Here is an 18526-nt window from a genome sequence, read left to right on the forward strand (position 1 = left end):
TGCAGGCTTCAAGCCCTTTTTTTGCCAGTTGACGGCTTTTTGGTGAAACTCCAGCACTGATGTAATTAGCAAAGGGCAGCAGCAGGGGCAGAGCCAGCCCCCCCAGTGCCGGGGACACGCTGCACAGCTGGGAAGCGCCGGGTTCGGAGCCAGGGAGACGCGGTGGGAATCGGTGGGGCAGGCGCTGACCACACACGCAAGCAAACTTACTGCTGCTTTCCCTTCCCAGCCAACGCCTGGGGTTTTATTGCCGAAGCTTTTCCAACCCTCCTCCCTCCTGAAACGCGGCTCTGAACCCGGCAGGATCAGTCCCTCCCTGCTGGGAGACATCGGTCCCTCTCGAGATGCTCTTGCCGGGCCCCCCGGCCGCTGCATCCGTCCATCCCCAAAAGCCGGCGTACCTCCTCTGCTGCCGATAGCCTGACAGCTCCAGGAGGGATTTCCGAGGGAAAGACCGAAAGAGTTTCTGCACCTGCTGTTTCCATGACAGCAGCCGCTTCTTCTGGATCTCTGTAAACGCCTGCCCCCAGAAAAAAGAGAAAAATAGGAAACATATGAATATTTTTCTGGACGAAGCGAGCAGGGATGCATATGTGGGTGTGCGTGTAAAGAAAAGCAGCTGGAGCAGGCGGGGGGGGGGGGGGCGGCCCCCCCCCCACCCCTGGCAGCCCTCGCTCCTTTCGTGTGGCAGCAAGAGGGAAACCCTGGTCCCTCTCGAGGATTTACTCATCTCAGGTCGAGAAAATGCTCCGGCAGCATCCCCTGCGCCCCAGAGCGATGGCCCAGCTCTGCCCCTGAGGCTGCCAACCCCCCCTGGGCAGAGCAGGGCTTCCCCAAAGCTTCCCCGCTACCCCTCCTAGCCCCAGACCCACCGCTCATGCTGCAGCACGGGCGCCCGGCTCCCCGCTTGCTGCCGGGGTGTGAGCGCAGCTCCCCGCAGGGTTTGGTGGCTGGTCCCCGCCGGGTGGTGACACTTGTCACCTGGACGTGGCTCTAGAAAACGCCACTGGGGTTGGAAAATGCTGGGATTTGGAAAGCAGAGCTGCTCCGTGGCATCCCGCATCCTATCCTCCTTCTTGGGGCTGGGCAGAGCTCGGTTCTGTTCCTGGCACCGACAGCCTCTGCGGGAGGTTGCCCGGGGTGAGCCCTGACACCTGCCTGGGCTCCCTGGGAGGATCACCCACGCAGGGGACAGACCTCCTCCCGAAACGCCACAGACCTCCAGGCAGGCGGTATGGGTTACGGGGACACCCACGTGCCTGCCACCACCAACTTCAGACACCCAGCATCTCCGCGCTGCTAGTGGAGAGGAGCGGAGGTCTCCGGAGGACAATTTGGAGGCTAATTAGTGCCTGACTCGATTGCTCCAAACCACCCTCCGGAGGAGACGCTCTCTCCTGGCGCTGATTACGCTGGAGCCGATGCAGATGGTGGTCCTGGGACACAGGCTGGCACAGGTGGGGTGACGCTGCGTCACTACGTCTGTCCCAGGCACTCCTGGAAAATGAGCCCCTCTGCAGCTCTCTGTCTTCCAGGCTTTGCTCTCTGGCCCTGGGCATCTGCTCCCACCATCCTCGCTCCTCTATTCACGCCTCTGCTCCCCCAGCGATGCCCTGCTCAGCCGCCCAGAAAGTCCAGGCACCATTTCCAGGCTCCGATGCTCTCTGAGAGGGGAGCAAGTGGGAGCAGACATGCTCTCCCCTCCAGCCCCTACAGTTACTCGCCACTGCCCGTGTCTGTGTAAAGCACCGAGAAGACCATACCTGCCGCTCTAAACCTGTCTTGCAGCAAACCCAAACAGTGGGTGCCACCACTCTGTATTTCACGGGGCCAAACGTCAGTTGACACCGCAGGCGCTGCCAAGCAAAATGCACTGAAATCCCCACCGTGATCGACAGAGGTGTCCGGGAGCACAGTTCAAAAAATATGTTGAAGCACTCGCGTTTTGCCCAGTGTCCAACTATTTCATCCCGATTCAAGATCCCCCGTGCTTGGCCCTGCAGAGATGCGTGGATCAAACCTTTGCACAAGCGCAGCTCGAGCACCGGCTTCAGCTGCAAGGCAAGGGGCTGCGAGCCGCCTCTCTCCTCTTCCATGCGGCTTGCAGCACATTTGGGGGTTTGCAGCCACCAGCCCTCTCCGGAGGAGATTCTTCTGTGCTTTGACAGCGTATTTTTTTATAAACAAATAACTGAGAAATGTTTAAAGCCTGCAGCTCCTGCGAGGGGGTGTGCAATCTCCCCCTGACCCCTGCCATATGGGCAGGCGATGAGAAGCGGCTTGTTCTGCCAGGGGTACGAAATGCCGCAGGACGCCGGGGATGCCGGCCATCCCTCCCTGTCACAGGGCAGGAGCGTGCCGGAGCCCTGCGGCACAGCCTCGGCCATCCCGAGCCACCACCCGGTAAAAGCAGATCCGCCGGGAGCAGAAACAAATGCCCCTGTTGCAAAATCCCAAGACCACGTGCCGCGTAACAGGAGGCGGCAACACCAAGGGATGGCCGGGTCTGTCTGCACGTTCATCCCCGGATTTTTTCTTTCATCCAGCTGCTGATCAGACCGTCACGAGCCGGATGAATTTCCCAGCTCCAGGTCTTGGCAATTAAGCGAGCGTGGGGCGGGGAGCAACACTTCCATGCACCACTGCCCGCCCCAGCCCTGTTCTGTCAGAATCACTATTAATACCCCTCAAAAATATTTGTGTTAGAAACCAAAAGGTTTACCGGCTTGTTCGGGGTACGAAATGCCGCAGGGCAGGCGAAGCGGCTTGTTCTGCCAGGGGTACGAAATGCCGCAGGACGCCGGGGATGCCGGCCATCCCTCCCTGTCACAGGGCAGGAGCGTGCCGGAGCCCTGCGGCACAGCCTCGGCCCCCCCGAGCCACCACCCGGTAAAATGCCGCAGGACGCCGGGGATGCCGGCCATCCCTCCCTGTCACAGGGCAGGAGCGTGCCGGAGCCCTGCGGCACAGCCTCGGCCCCCCCGAGCCACCACCCGGTAAAAGCAGATCCACCGGGAGCAGAAACAAATGCCCCTGTTGCAAAATCCCAAGACCACGTGCCGCGTAACAGGAGGCGGCAACACCAAGGGATGGCCGGGTCTGTCTGCACGTTCATCCCCGGATTTTTTCTTTCATCCAGCTGCTGATCAGACCGTCACGAGCCGGATGAATTTCCCAGCTCCAGGTCTTGGACCCGGTAAAAGCAGATCCGCCGGGAGCAGAAACAAATGCCCCTGTTGCAAAATCCCAAGACCACGTGCCGCGTAACAGGAGGCGGCAACACCAAGGGATGGCCGGGTCTGTCTGCACGTTCATCCCCGGATTTTTTCTTTCATCCAGCTGCTGATCAGACCGTCACGAGCCGGATGAATTTCCCAGCTCCAGGTCTTGGCAATTAAGCGAGCGTGGGGCGGGGAGCAACACTTCCATGCACCACTGCCCGCCCCAGCCCTGTTCTGTCAGAATCACTATTAATACCCCTCAAAAATATTTGTGTTAGAAACCAAAAGGTTTACATAAACAGACACTTTGGAAACAGTTTCTAAGTGATGAGAACAACAGTTTTAGATGATCCGTCACGACTCACCTCGTGGATTAGACATTTGTCTATGAGCTGTAAATAGGAACTTATATTCTCTTCATCGGGTCGGGAAACTAAAAGTTGTGTGCATACTGGAAAAAAAAGAGAGAAGAGAAGAGAAATGGGCATGGGGACACTGAGCTGGGGTCCGGGGGGGGTGTCCAACGAACGCCTTGGACGTCCCGTTTCCCTTGTCCCATGTGTGAGTCTTCTCATCAGCGAGAAAAAACACCCTTCCCCAATTCCTGCCGTGCCGTCCTATATTTAGGGCCAGATTTTGTTCTCTGTTACGTTAGCGTGAATCCAGGGTGACACCATCGGAGTCACCAAAATTAGACCTGAGCAAATCAGGGGCACGGCATTATTCCCTATTCCTAGGCAAGAGCCGGTGCTGGGAGAGCTCCCGCTCCTACGGCCAAAATCTGTCCCCGTTGCGAACAGATTCCCACCTTTCCTGATGGATTTTAACCTCTTTCGGAATCAATGCCATAAAAGCAAGTAGAAATGAGTTCACAGAGAAATGAGTGTCTCCTGTCATAACCCCTGGGCAGGGGTGCTTTGCGGTCCAGGAGGACACCTCGTCCTGGCAAGGTTTGTGCCACATATACAGCTTCGTGCGTGACGGAGGCGTTTGTCACGGGCTGAATTCATCAGTGGGTTTAAAATGGGGCCAGAAACCCACGTTCGTCTGTGCATGCAGTCAATTAGCCGGTGAGAAATTTTGCACCGAGCTTTTATATAGAAAACATCTCATCTATTTTTTGCAAAAAAGGTCTGAAATAGGGACAGGGCTGATATTTCGTCGTGGCACCCCAACAAGTTTCCTTCTGTTCCCGGCCTCCTGTGTGAGCCTGCGGATGAGACTCCCCTCCCCTCTTCCCCAGGGAAAACTCCCTCCACGCAGCCAGCACCGACACCTTAGGTGCCACCATCGGGGGTTAGGACACATCCAAGCTCATACAAATTTGCTCGAAGAGCCCTGTATATGGCACAGGGGGTCGAGCCCTACCTCACATCGCTCCCGTGCACCTCCCAGTGTGTTAATCCTGATGCAAAGCCGAGCACCCCGCACCGGGCATGGAACAGCACCTGAGTATTTTTGATGTCCTGCATCTAAATTGGGGCTTAAAAAGGGGCTTGGGCCCAGCCGATTTGCACTCAAGGTGGCTCACATCCAGCCCATGCACCACTGCTACCCCCCCACAAGCAGAGCAAGTCCGAGGGATGCTGCTGAAAACACCTCCGGACCGGCGGGATGCCCCCAGGGCTCTAAATGGGAAGGGAGAGGATACTATCCGCCCTTGACCTGGGGGAGGGAGAGGATGCCATCCGCCTCTGACCTGGGGCAGGCAGCTCGTCCCATCGCTGTCCCTCCCAAAAATCACTTACCTCTTACCACAGCACGATGGGGCCTCAAAAAAATCGTCACCCCTAGGACTGCGGCTTGCCGGAGCTCGCGGAAAGGCTGCTGCCAGCGCCGCCACCGCACGCACCCTGCCCCGAAGCAGCTCTCCCTAGCGAGGACGCCAGTAACAAGTGACAGCCACTCACCTTTCCCCATCACTCTGGTGAACTGTCCAGGCAGGTCACCTTCGGGCAAAGGGGCCCCCCCCGACTCGCCCTCGCATCCTGGCAAATGGTGCTGCTGCATTCCCCCCGCGGCAGAGTCCTTGCAGTCAGAGCCTTGGCTGTCTGAGCCGATCAGGGAGGAGGGGTGATGCGAGTCCGCGTCCCGGCTGTGCTCCTCCGTGCTCGAGTTTTGGGAAGAGTAAGCTTTGATGGGGGTGAGGATCATTTGGTGTAGTTCCTGCAGCGGGACACGTAAGTTGCCACCTTCCAGGATGTCCTGAGGATTCAAGTGGAGAGAAGAGGGTTTGTCTCTGCAGGAACAACAGGACATCAGCTGTGAACCAGACCCCTACTGTTACCCCCCAGAAAATCCCCAGTAAAGCCGACGGCCTCGCTCCTGCTGCGGGACCCTGCTGCAGTCCATATTCAACAGCCGCGTTTCGTTCACCGAGTCTTTTTGCTTAGACTCCAGGTGAACCCGGAGCCTGGAGCTGCTGCAGGGATTATCCATGGACGTGTTCAGACCTGAATCCCCAGGGATAAATGTGCCCTGTCAACCACTGGGACCCAAAACCAGCGACAATCCGGCTTCAGCATTTCCAAATTTCCACCAGGAAGATGGCAACCCCATGAGAGCGACTGAGCCTGTGAGATTTCAATGCCCGGACCAGAGGGTACCTTGCTCCTTCCCCAGCAATCCCACAATCGTGACGTTTCAGCCCTACTTATTTTCAATTATATTTTTTAACGTGAGCTTGTATCCAGTTTCCAGCACTGCCTTCAAGCTGGGCTCTCCGTAACTGCTCTGCCCCAAAGAGCTTGCCATAGCATCCTTATGCCCTGGGGCCATCGCAGAGCCCAGGACCACGCTGGGATGCAGGGGCCCATCCTGCAGCAGCGAAGCGGGGACGTCCCCGTCCACACTGGGATGGGCTGGGGGAACGGATGCAGAGGGGAAAGGGAGAGTTTCAAGGGGAGCAGGGTGGGTTGTGGTCGGACAGAGGAGGGGAGACCACAAGGCTGCAGGTGAACTTATATCCCTATAGCAAAAATATTCAGCTTGGAGATCCTGGGGGAGGTCCACCTGGGAGGGAGAGGATTTGGGTACACCCCTAGCCTTGCTCTCAGTTATGAGTGTGGATCATCCCTTTCTACGGTCAGATCCTCCTCCCGCATTGAAACGCTGATGGGAAAGAATTGCATTTTGTTTTTTATGTAGCCTGGGCCAGAACAGCTCATCGCAGGCTCCTGCGGGGTCTGGCTTGTGGGATGCCGCTTGGAAAGAGGCAGCTTTTGGGGTGAGTCCTGGCTGCGCCTAGGGAAGAGACACAAAGTGGGCGCACAGGCTGCACGTGAGCCAGCTGAAGCCCTGAAATGGTTGTTCACCCTAATTCCTGCTGCACCCCCAGCTCGCTCTTGGACGTTTTAGCTCCACTTCTCTCGAAGACCTGGTGTCAGTCTGCTGGGCACTATTTTTTTGGGGAAAAAATCCTGCTCTGCTAATCGGCGGAGAGGGGTGGAGCAGCTCTTTCCAAGAAAGCAGCAATCTTTAGCAGCGAGACACTGCCCAAAAAAAATCAAGTCCCACACATGCTCTTGTTTAGCAAAAAAAAAAATTGGATGGGAAGCCTGGCAAACCAGAGACATCTCCTCCCAAGCAGAGCAGCTCACAGGCAGCTCTGAGCCCCAGCAAAGTGGGACACGGTCATAGCCCCGCAGCCCAAACCCACCCCACGAGGGCTCAAAAGCAGTCCCTGCCACTTATCTCCCCTATTTTACAGCGTGCGTGGCTGGTTGTATCATCAGCTGAACTGGGCTCACCCTCCCGCACCGCGACAGTCAAATCAATACCACATTTCAAAACCCGGGCGGAGAAGCGGGGGAAGAGGCTGTGCAATCGCCTGGAAAACACATCGCCGAAGCAAGCTCAATCCGGCGGGCTGTCTCTTGGATTTAATAGTTATTATTAATACACGGAGGTAAATATGGCTTTATTAGCTCCTGCCATACTCCGAGTACAATCCCATATTATAAATAAATAGTGAAGCAGTGAGCTAACGAAAACACCAATAAATAGCAACACACAACGTAAGTATTTAAAAGCCCCTAGTGGGAGGCTCTGCAAGTTGCTGTCTGAAGACAGTGCAATTAAATATAATATAATATTGCGATAATAAATAGCGAGAGGTTGGGTGAGCTGCTCCCAGCCAGTCTGCGGTGCCGGTGCTTCTCCGACAGCCATTTCTGCAGAGTTTAAGCTTTTGTTGAAGGGACAAAGAAGTTTCTATTCGTTGTCCTTGGAAATTCAAGCTGCTGTTCAGGCACTGACGTGGGTGTCTGGCTTCTTATCTGGGGACAGATTGCCCATACGATGCTCCAGAAAAGCTCACCGGCCCTTGACCCGACAGACACCGGGAAATCCTATCTCCTTCTGGGGATGGAGAGGCAGGGGTATGGCTCGGGGGTCCCTGTGAGGACTGCTGTGCATGGAGGGGTCTCTTGAGAGGGACAGTGGCATCGAGACAGGAGAGTTAACCGAGTGGCCGAGGGATAACCAGGGGTTAAAGGCTCTGCCCAGCTGGTTCTCCAGCGGGAGAGAGGACCACGGCGGCTGGTGCGGCTAGAGCTGGTCCTGCACCGCGGTTCAGCGGATGGGTGACCACCTTCCCATCGGCGTCGCTGGGATGGTGCCCTCCAACACCTGGAGCTCAGGTGTTTCCGAGCACCCTGGAGCTGGGCAGGGCTTGTACCGGTGCTGCAGTACATCCATCCCAGCTGCGTGAGTGCCAGAGACGGATTAGGACCCACTCCGCAAATAAAACCTGCATCTGGTACAGAAGTGTTTGAGACCACATTCAGATGCGGCGAGGCCAGCAACAGATTTCTCTGCAAAAGATCCCAGCAACACGCGTAACTGAAGAGTTCTTCGCCCCGGAATTAATTCCTGGCTTCTTGAAAAAGAGGAAATACAAAAGTGGTTGCGGTTACTTACCCTTTCTAAAGATTTGAGCAGGTTTTGTCTTTCTTTTAGCTTTTGGATACTGATGACTATTTTGTGTCTTGCGCCTTTGGTAACGTTCTGCAAAAAACAGCACAAAACCTGGCGTTAACATTTCCACAGGACAGCTGGGTCAGCCCAAATCCTTCCTCCCCTAAACGAAAAAGGCTGCTATAATCAAATTTCTGAGTGCAGGGATTAGCATGGGACATACACAGATAATCACTTAGAGACTTGCTGAAGATCAAGATTTCCAGCTAGTCTGTCCCTCCCCGGTACATCTCAAACAGTGAAAGCAAAGGTGCTGACTGGCCCTCTTCATCCCGAGGATAGTGCAGAGGTAAATCTGAAAGCGGGGTCATTTTCAAAGGTTAACAAGGCAATTGACCACCAAAGCCCCACTGACTTTAAAGGAGTTGGGTACTGCAGAATCTGCCCCTGAAACTCCTAAACTTAATCCCAACCGGACAAAAGCCCAAGCTCCCAGTGATGGGACTTTCATGCTGGGACTCCAGTAAGAAATCTGGGACAAGGCCTTTTTCAGGTACAATGCGGGTTTTTTCACTCCCCAAGACCCAATTTTCCTTTCTCTGCTTGCTTTCCAACCACCCGCGGGCAAAACGCCTTCCACGTGAAGACGCAAAAAGAGGTGTTGGAGGCATCTCATCTACCGACTGCACAAGAGTCGGGACCGCAGCTGACCCATTTAAGAATCATAGAATAGAATCATAGAATCATTGAGGTTGGAAAAGACCTCTAAGATCATCGAGTCCAACCATCAACCCAACACCACCATGCCCACTAAACCATGTCCCTAAGTGCCTCATCTACTCGTCTTTTAAATACCTCCAGGGATGGGGACTCCACCACTGCCCTGGGCAGCCTCTTCCAATGTTTAACCACTCTTTCAGTAAAGAAATTTTTCCTTACATCCAATCTAAACCTCCCCTGGCGCAACTTGAGGCCGTTTCCTCTCGTCCTATCGCTTGTTACCTGGGAGAAAAAAAGACCGACATGGGACGTACTTGTGCCTCGAGCTGGCATTCGGTGAGGGCCATCATCTCCTCGTACGTCATCTGCGAGAAGAGGGCGGCGTACTTGTGCAGCCGGAGGCTCTTCAGCCAGGCTGGGACATCTGCAGCACAAAGGTAAGGAGATGAGAGCTCCCGTTGAGCTCATGGCACTGCTTAACCACGCGCGATAGCATCAACAGCAACACAAGGAGCTGATTAGGTGCCATCCACCATCCCACCGGTGCTTCAGACACCTTACTGAACTTCACAGACCTTTTGGAGGACATAGCGCTATGGATACGGACGGTAGGAGGAACCAGCCCCCAGATGAGGACACGTCCTCAGAGGTTGGGTTTCTGCGGCTGAGCCGACGGGAATTAGCCCACAGGGAGCCGGCGTTGCGCCACTGCACGGGCAAGCTCCTCTCTGCCCTTTTCCTGAGAATGTGGGAACCACTGAAGCTAACAGTGTGGTCGAGTTTAGGACGAGCAAATGGCTGTTTCGCAGATGGCAGACACTGATTTATGGCGTGAAGGAAGATGGTATGTGCCGAAAATTTAAATGGCTGCTTAAAGAGAAATAAAGAGAATTTTTTTTGAGCGTGGAAAAATGACATGCCATCGAAAATGGTCCCACAACCCATTTCAGAAGGGTGACTTGGGACCTCAAAATGCACCGACTGAAACGACTTCTTCCTTCCCAGTCGTTATCTGCAGTGTAGCATCTCTGTGCCCGGCTGGATGGGTACCCCAAAATATGTTTATCCTCCTGACATCAATGTGGTTTCACAGGGAGGGACCTGGGAGGGGAATCCTTCCTCTGCAACATGCAAAACCCCACCAGACCCCATGATGGGGTGCCCTCCACGGAGGAGGCAATGGGATACGAGCCTCCCCTGCTCCAGCCTGCTCAGCAGCTCCTCGGGGTTTTGCCTCACAGGGAGGGACCTGGGAGGGGAATCCTTCCTCTGCAACATGCAAAACCCCACCAGACCCCATGATGGGGTGCCCTCCACGGAGGAGGCAATGGGATGCGAGCCTCCCCCGCTCCAGCCCGCTCAGCAGCTACTCGGGGTTTTGCAGGTTTGGGGGGCCCGTGGTGACACCCCACAAGGGAGGGGGGGGCCCTGCAGATATCTGGGCTGCAGCACAACACCGTGCCCATGATGACGCTTTTGCTTTGCATCCTAAAGGCTTCAAATGTTGTGCCAAATCGGGACCTGCTTTATTTAGCACCTACAACCCGACAATAGCTCTGCCTTAGCCTACCGAGCTCACGTGCTCCGCTCCCAGCAACACCCTTGTCCATTAGTCCTTGTCCCCTTCCCCACCAGCGAGACACCCGGGAGCCCCGTCTCAACCCACGCTGGGATGCAGTAACAATGAAAAACCAGTGTTTCAGTCCCAAACAGCACCAAACCCCACACCTTGAATGGAGAGAGCAGGTGGAGGCTCGGGAAATGTCTCTTTTGGGGCTAAATACCAGTTAGCAGCGACACCTTCCCTTTCTTTGATCGTTCCCGAGTCGATGTAAGGGGTATGTGTTGAGTGGGTGGTGGACCCCACATCCCACAGCAGGCAAGGGCTGATGGTGCAGGAGAGCCCGAGGGGAGGGAGTGACGGCTGGCAGCGAGGCTGCGCCGATGGTGTTCCTCTGCCCAACGTGCCCACCGAGGCGGGAGAAGGAACGGGGGCTTGCACCGTTTTCGGGAGGGATTTCTACCCGCTACGTGCTTCTGCTACCGGGCTGGGGCTGCTGTGGGTGCTGGTGCTCTGCTCACCACCAGCATGAGGACAACCTTCATGGACACCTCCAATAACCTTCATTAACGTCGCCAACCTCAAAGGTTTTCTAGGCTGCTCCGACTGCAAAGCGTGAGGCCAGACTTGCTTCGGGAAGGGATGAGACGATGCGAGGAGGACAGTCCCACTGCTGGGACATCCCGTGGTGTGGGTGGTCTCTGTCCAGAAAGCCCCACGCTGCTGAGTGCCAGATGCAAGTCAAGGATCAGTGCACACCTCTTCCCGAAAACACCTCGTTGCTGGAGGGGACGGGGCAAGAGGTTGGGTCCCCTAAGGCAGTTCTTATATCTGCCAGAAGTCTCCTGCTGCCCGCTGCCCAGGCTGACCCCAAACCCCACTCGCATCCAAGCAGAGGTGATGCAAATGGCCCCAAAATACTGCTTTTTGCTCACACTCTCCGTCCTCTGACACACATCAGGATTCGCTTTCAGTGAAGTTCCTCAAATGCTGCACAGAAAGAGATCAAGCCCACACCAAACACGGGGGCAAAGCAGTTACCGAGCACAGACGGGCTAAACTTTGCTGTTTTCTGAAAGTCCCAACATGCAACAGACCTCAACAGTCCTAAAACCCGCTACCGGAGGCCTCTTAAATCAATCGATCTGCTTAAAAAAATTAAAAGCTATCAGCAGAAAGCCCATTAAAAGCTGTTAGCAGAAAGCCCTCTCTCTCCAGCACAGGTGGGGAGCGCAGGGACTGGCAAGCTCGAATCTCAACTTCATTTTAACACAAAACCACCTCGTTTTAGCAACGACACGTTAAAAGTCTGCCTGATCCCACGTCCCCTGGGGACATCTGCCTTTGGCGCACGTCCGTGCCAATGGCAAAGCCCATGGGGATATTTTCAGACAAGAGGTGCAACTTCACATAGATGTTAAATCTTGTAGAAAACCCATCTCCAACCTTTGCAGAGGGTCGGAGCGCAGGAGCAGCTCTTCTCTCCCTTTGCATCGATCTCCCTGGACCACCTCCTAATTTTGGGGAGTTACGATGGTCCCGGAGCCCCTTTGGCAGCGGGGATGACAATCCCGGGAGTGGGTTGGGGAGAAGGAGCCACCCCAGCACAGAGGGACGGTGGTGGGGCTTTCCCCTTTCTCATGGGGAAGAGGCAACCAGGAGGTGCAAGGTCATCTAAGGCGATTTCATGGTCCTTGGAAAGTCAAACTTCCTAACGATCCCCACGGAGCAGCGAGCCGCCCGCCCACGGAGCTACTCTTTAATCACCGATTTCCAGGAGCTAATGGCTAAGTCATGGCACGGCTGTCAGAAACGCTGTGTCTGATGTGAGCAGCAAACCGAGGACTTTCATGCTGTGCACATACATTGTCCCCTATATGCATTAAACGCCGGAGTTCAGCTGGCACACGTCTATCCGGGTGCTGGCATGGAAATTTAGAAGAAATTTAGAAGGAAAACAATTCACCCTGCCATATATATATATACAGACACAGGATGTCTTCGGAAGTGCCCTTATGGCACACCATGCTAAGCCATGGACGTACTCTCAGCAGAAACCCCCAGCTCTACTCAAACCCTCCTCCCGGTGCGCCCCGAGCTGTGCCCCGGGAAGGGATGGACGGACAGACGGATGGGCTCTGCGGGGAACAAAGTGTCCACGTCTCCCCCTGGAGAAACCAGGGGCCGGGAAAAAGCCAAAGGGCACTTTACCTTCAGCACGAAGAGAGGTGGAAAGGAGAGAAACAGGTGACATTAGGGGAGATGAACTGCTAAGCCACATCAGACGGGGGTCTGTCGTGGGTCTGGTTTCCCCACCACCCTCCTGGACGCCGTGGAGTGTGTTAAAGAAGGAGCAAGCTGACCGGAGGTGCGGGTGACACCAAGCCACAAGAGCCTGCAGGCGCTCGGGGAGACGTGGCTGCAATTCAGAGAAGGGACTTGGCAAACCGAGCAAACGGTCTGGATGAAATAAGATGCAACCCAATAAAAATGCACGAAGTTGCGCGTTTCTGTAGGAACAAGAAACAGCACGAACCGAGGGCAGGGAACGGGCAGTCCTTTTTTTTTTTTTTTGCAGAAAAGCTGTGGGGATACAATGGGTCATACGCAGCCCGCGGTGGTGTGTTATTTGAGGACGATGAGCTATATAGCCACAGGAATGCTGTCTGTATGGCGAGCAAGTCTCTGCTCTGCTCACGAGTCCAGTTTTGGGCAACACACCTTCAATAAAATACAGACTCTCTGGAAAAAACCCGGCAGAGAGAAGCAAGAACAACCCCAAGTTCAGAAAACACCATCTGGGAAGAAACTGGATTGGTTCAGTCTGAAGAAAATACAGCGGAGGGGGGAGGACACGACAGTCGTAGACACCAGAGGCTGTAGACATCTGTTTCGCATGTCCCCGGACAGCGGGACAAAAGCAAACTGGCTGACTCAGCAATGCGGGGAATCAGGTTGAGATGTTTGCAAACCTTCCTCCAAAGAAGGAGGATGCTCGGGAAGGGACGGCCCGAGGAAGGGCAGCCATCTCCCCCGGGGGGGCTGCATGCAGCAGCAACGGGCTGTCTTAATATGGGGTGTTTATTTAATTGATTATTGCTCGTGGACATGGGGCGTTTATTTAATTGATTATTGCTCGTGGACAGCCTGGGCAATAGCGCCTTCGGGTTTTGCAGATTTGGCCATACAGATCGATTGCATTGCACTGGAAAGTTTCTATCCACGCAGGTCCCAGAGCTGCAGCTGTGGATCACAGGGAGCCAAGCTCCCCGCGGTCTCCTCCCCAGTCCCATCTGCAGAAACCTGGATAAACATAATGTTAAATAGACCCCTCTGCGCCACCAGCTCCCGAAAAGGGTCTCCTTGATCTGACAGACTGCAGGATCCGGCCCCAGGCACGGAAAGCCTTGGGGACCCTTCACGCTGATGGCAGCTCAGTCTTCAACACGCTCACGGTGATCCCTCCGAGCCTGCCTGCCGTTCCGCCGCAAGGTCATGCAGGCAGCGAGAGCCACAGGTATGCAGAGCCTGCAGCACCGCTGGAGACAAAACACTCCCCCGGCTGCGCTACCTGATTAGGTGTTCGTTAGCAAGCGGAGCCACTGAGAAGCAAAGCCGGGCTCTGCGAGGCCGTCACGCTCAGAAAACTCTCCCGTCGCATCTACAGCCCATCGCCCCCAGCCCAGGGCAACGCTACGGTGCAGAGTCCAGCCAGGGAGAGGGCTGAGCCCCGAGCATCTGTCTCCCGGGGGAACTGCGAGGGGTTTTTTTCATGCATTTATTTCATGCACGTCAAAGTCATACAGTGCCAAGTCAAACCCAGTTCCACGTCACAGAGATTTATACGTATCTAGATTTGTCTGTAATTAGAATAAAATCAGACCTTGTGACTATTTAAAAAATACGATTGTTTCCTTACTCTGTTGCATCATCGGTCTTTACACAATAGAGTTGCTTTGCATTAATGAAAATTGCAGTTGTTTAAATCAGTCCCTGATAGCTGCGGGTTCATTTTCAGTCATTTTGTCTGTTCACTGGAATATACAGTCTGTGCGTTTGCCAGGCTTTTATCTATTTATTCCCCTACAGCCTGAAGTTTGCTCTCCATCTTCGACTGCAGCAATAGGGTTTCGTTTCTGCCTTGCTTACCAACAGGATCACGTATATTTATTGCTAAGTCTCTATATTTATACACAGGATAAATTCACTGCAAACAAGTATCCTAAGCCAAAACTTCCCCAAATACTTGGTGGGTCTCAAACACCGTAATGGTAAATCACAGGTGGCTTGCTAAACCTATGCTAAGCTATTTTTCACCGTAATAAAAAAAAAAAAAAAGAGAAAAGAGCACCACTTGCAGCCAAAAGCCACAGGCTATGGAAAAAATCCAGCTTTTTGGAAAGCTGGCAGCTTGCAGGATTTTGGGGCAAAACCAGCCCACCGTCACCCAACTGTAAGACGTCAGATCAGGACCAGCCGCTGCTTGAAAGAAAACCTAACTTACTCCCCTAAACCTAAATTCCTAAGCCGGGAAGAAACGCTGAAAGGCCCCGTTTGGTTACGAGGACTCTCGCCCAAAACCGCCAACCGAGCCCCGCGCTGCCGGGAAAACGGCTTTTCCCCTCCTGCCTCTGGGTGCTGGGGCGGGGGAGGCGTCTGGTTTTTCACTCACCTTTCATCCCACTCCCTTCCTCCTGGAATGTGTTACGAGCGGAAGGCTGATCTTCTAAATGTTCACTCCCACCACTTCCCGAAGAGGCTACACTGCTTTGTGGAGACAGGGGGGCATGATCGGAAGGGATGCACTGGGGTCCTCTAGCTCGTAAGTCCTCATGAGACATCCATCCATGTCCTAGAGGTTGGTTTGGCACATTCATGGGTGGGGTAAGGGACACAGAGCGTTTCAAAGGGCTGTGGTGTGTCTGGCCTGAGAGAACTGAAAAAAAAATAAAATCAAAGAGGTTATTCCCCCCTCGCGGCCCGGGATGCAGCAGAGTCCCCCGAAAAAAATTAAATGAAATCATAAAATGCGTGGTGGTTGGCCACGGTGCCTCGCTGACGGCTTCGCGGTGCCCGCGGCTACCTGAACCCTACCCTGAGCTCTCAGCTCTGCCTCCCAGGAAGCAAAGGGGATGGGAGTACCTGCAACGAGATGGCGTTACACGAGCTACATCGGGTTGCTTAAGGAAAGGTGTTGCGTGGATTGCATCTCTAGGGAAAAAAAAAAAACCAAACGAGCAGCTCTGGAGGTTTTCCCCGTTGCAGAGTCATGTACCGACAGCAAACCTGAGCACGGGACCGTGCTGGATGCTTGGCTGCTGTCTCTCATCAACCCTGGAGCCCGGGCGGTCATCTCCCTTGCAGGGAAGGCACTGCTGCTATTGCAGGTGTAATGGGAATTTCCAAGTGACTACACTGAGGCCATGAAACTCGCCCCGCTAAAATCATCCGGACCCGTATCTTTCTGGGACAGGCATAAAAATCCCCGGGATGGGAATGTCCTCACACAAGACCCGGGGGAAGCTTCTCTGTCTCTCCCTTTGGGTTAGGACTTGGCTTATGCCCCGAAGCACGAGCATTTACGCATCTGCCTAACGTCATCGCGCAGGTACTTATCATCCATAGAAATGTCCAAGCCTTGTGGAGTCCTACCAAGATCCTGCACTCAGCCGAGCATCCCAGCTCAGCCACCCACCAGGTGCGCTGCCAAGCACGCACCTTTTAACCCCCCCACAAAAGCAAACACCCCGAGACGTGGTAAAAATACACCCACGACAAAGAGGTGAGGCTGAGTCCCCCAAAAAAAAACTTATCTTTGGAAAGCTTTGGATTTGTTTTTCCATGTGCTTGTATTTCCTGGCTGAGATTGTGAAACCATCAAGTTCAATTTGTTTTTAACAAATAACTTTAACACCGCTAGGAAAAGAGCGATGCACCAGCTCCTGTCATTTGGAGTTATTTCTCGAGAAAGGCTTTACAATGGGTAGGTATTTACTTGCCTTTCAGTCAAGTACAGAAATATGTCTTATGTAGGCATTAAAGTATTAAAAAAACCCCACTTTTTTGGTAGAAGTGCAGCAACTTGAATAGATTTTTAAATAAATTTTTTACTGAATGGTCTCCATTTTTCACTGCTCTTCTTCCATACTGTCTCATCATTTTTAGTTACCTGCTTAAAGATTTAGATATCTTTTTCTCAGGTCTGTTGGTTAGTAGGGGTAATACATGCTATTCAGAGGAAAAGATGGATACGGACAAACTATCTTTGTTTCCTGTAATGAAAAATATATGAAAAGATTGGTCTGTTGGATTAACAAAATTCAAATTCCATCATTCACAAAGTCATTAAACTGCTGGTTAAACCATAAATGCAGTTATTGTATTTTAATGTACGGACTTAGGACGTAAAACACTTGTTTAATCTTTTATTGCAGTTACTCTCAATGAAATTAGTTGAACTTCATGGGGGCTGTTTCTTGATAACTGAGACCAAAAAAATCTCTGGATTTAGCCGTCGCTCAGCCGAGCCGTGTCTCATCGCCCGCTGGGATAACCGGGACAAGTTCTGGATCCAGCGCTATGGAAAGATCCTTTCTGGTTTGCATCAAACCCAAGCCAACGCTGCCATTTTCAAGGTGCCCCTGGGTATAGATGTGGGGTTCACATCGTGATGGCGAACAGAACATCTGCACCGGTCTGTTAACAAGGACTCATTTCTAGAGACAAGAGCAAATTCTGCAGAAAGACACTAATTTCTCAAAATTAGCGGCCGTAAGCTTCGTTGCGGGGTAGATGAAATGAAAAGCAGATTTTCTGCTCCAGGGAAATCTGAGGGCAGAGGGGTTGAAATGACCTTTCAGCCCATATGAAACTGAAGCAAAAACCTTTCAATTTTTCTTTCAAAATCAAGTTTCTTAACTCTGTACAAAACCTGGGGGAAAGCCATCGTTCACGTTGCTTTTCCTCCTAAAGCACCAAAGCACTAAAGCTCCCTAACCCCCTTTTTTGCATTGGTAGGAGTTCACCCAAAACCACTCACGGCTCCTCCACGTGTCGTTTCCTAATATAAACGAGTCTCGGTGGAAAACCCCCAGCCAGGTGTACTGTGCTGTAAAAGTTAAGCTGGGTTTAATTTCCAGCTAAAGTCTGGGGGAAAACCCGCCATCAAAGCCATCTCTGCTGACCAGAAGCAGAAAGAAAATGAGCAAGTAGCGGGGTTATAAAAGGAGGGGAGAGAAAAACACCAGAGCTCATTTGCATTTATTAAGCACCTGTAAAAAGCAGCCGGTGCCACAGGCAGCTGAGGGATGAGGCCAAAAACCTGCGGATTTCTGCAACGTCTAAATTGTTCCTACTTCTGAACGCGTTTTCTTCTACCAGCACGTAACGCTAACACCACGCTGCGCAGGGAAGCAAGGGGATGGCTTACGGTGACGAATTTGTTCCCTTCCCATTGAATAACTATAGAAACATCTTCCAGAAGTCTCCTGGCAGAAAAGGATGTCAATGAAGACCCAGGATTGTTTTCAGAGCGGTGTTACGTTTCCTAAAGTTGTGATGCATCCTGATGGGGAAGTAGATGGATTTAAGGGGGTCTTGGCCAAGCTATTTCAGCTCTTGGCTTTGCAGCTGTACCCCAAAAGCAGCACCATAATGGGGCTCTGTAGATGTCACATCACCCTCCCAGGAGAAAAAAATATTCAGCATTAAAAAAAAAAGAAATATGGGGGGAAATACGGAAAAAAACTGATAAATCAGTTGAAATGCATCACCGGGGCTGAGCACCGCAGCGGCACCGCCCAGAGCCCCTTCTGTGCCTGCCGCTCCCAGCCACGGTCAAAAAAAAAGGGCCTGCCGCTCCCAGCCGCGGTCGCACGGCTGGGGGGATAGAAGCCACCCCAAATTTCTTGTAGGAAAAATTCCGGTTTAGGAAATATTTGTGCCCTTTGAACGAACGACAGATGCAGGGGAATGGGCAAGGAGGAGAGGAGCTAATTGCCCCCTTTTAGGAGGCGAAGGGCTGCTCTGTTAGTCCTCCCTCTTACAGGGTGTATGCAGCAGCTGGTACCCTGCAGCCATCCTCTCCCCACCAAAATCTTGCAAACAA

At 53.2% G+C, this 18526-nt stretch overlaps 1 protein-coding gene across 1 annotated transcript in view; it reads right to left on the reverse strand.

Moving 5' to 3' along the window:
• Positions 1–18526, reverse strand: part of SAMD4A (sterile alpha motif domain containing 4A) — a 116919-nt gene that overhangs the window by 10240 nt on the left and 88153 nt on the right. Inside the window, exons 3-8 of the mRNA XM_009289884.1 lie at positions 15092–15355; positions 9173–9282; positions 8142–8228; positions 5132–5426; positions 3587–3672; positions 297–520 (exon numbers count right to left, since the gene is read on the reverse strand). Coding sequence (XP_009288159.1) covers positions 297–520; positions 3587–3672; positions 5132–5426; positions 8142–8228; positions 9173–9282; positions 15092–15355 — 1066 coding nt within the window. The remainder of the gene's footprint in view (positions 1–296; positions 521–3586; positions 3673–5131; positions 5427–8141; positions 8229–9172; positions 9283–15091; positions 15356–18526) is intronic.

The sequence above is a fragment of the Aptenodytes forsteri genome, unplaced genomic scaffold, assembly GCF_000699145.1.
Source record: "Aptenodytes forsteri isolate BGI_AS27 unplaced genomic scaffold, ASM69914v1 Scaffold76, whole genome shotgun sequence".
Taxonomy (NCBI): Eukaryota; Metazoa; Chordata; class Aves; order Sphenisciformes; family Spheniscidae; genus Aptenodytes; species Aptenodytes forsteri.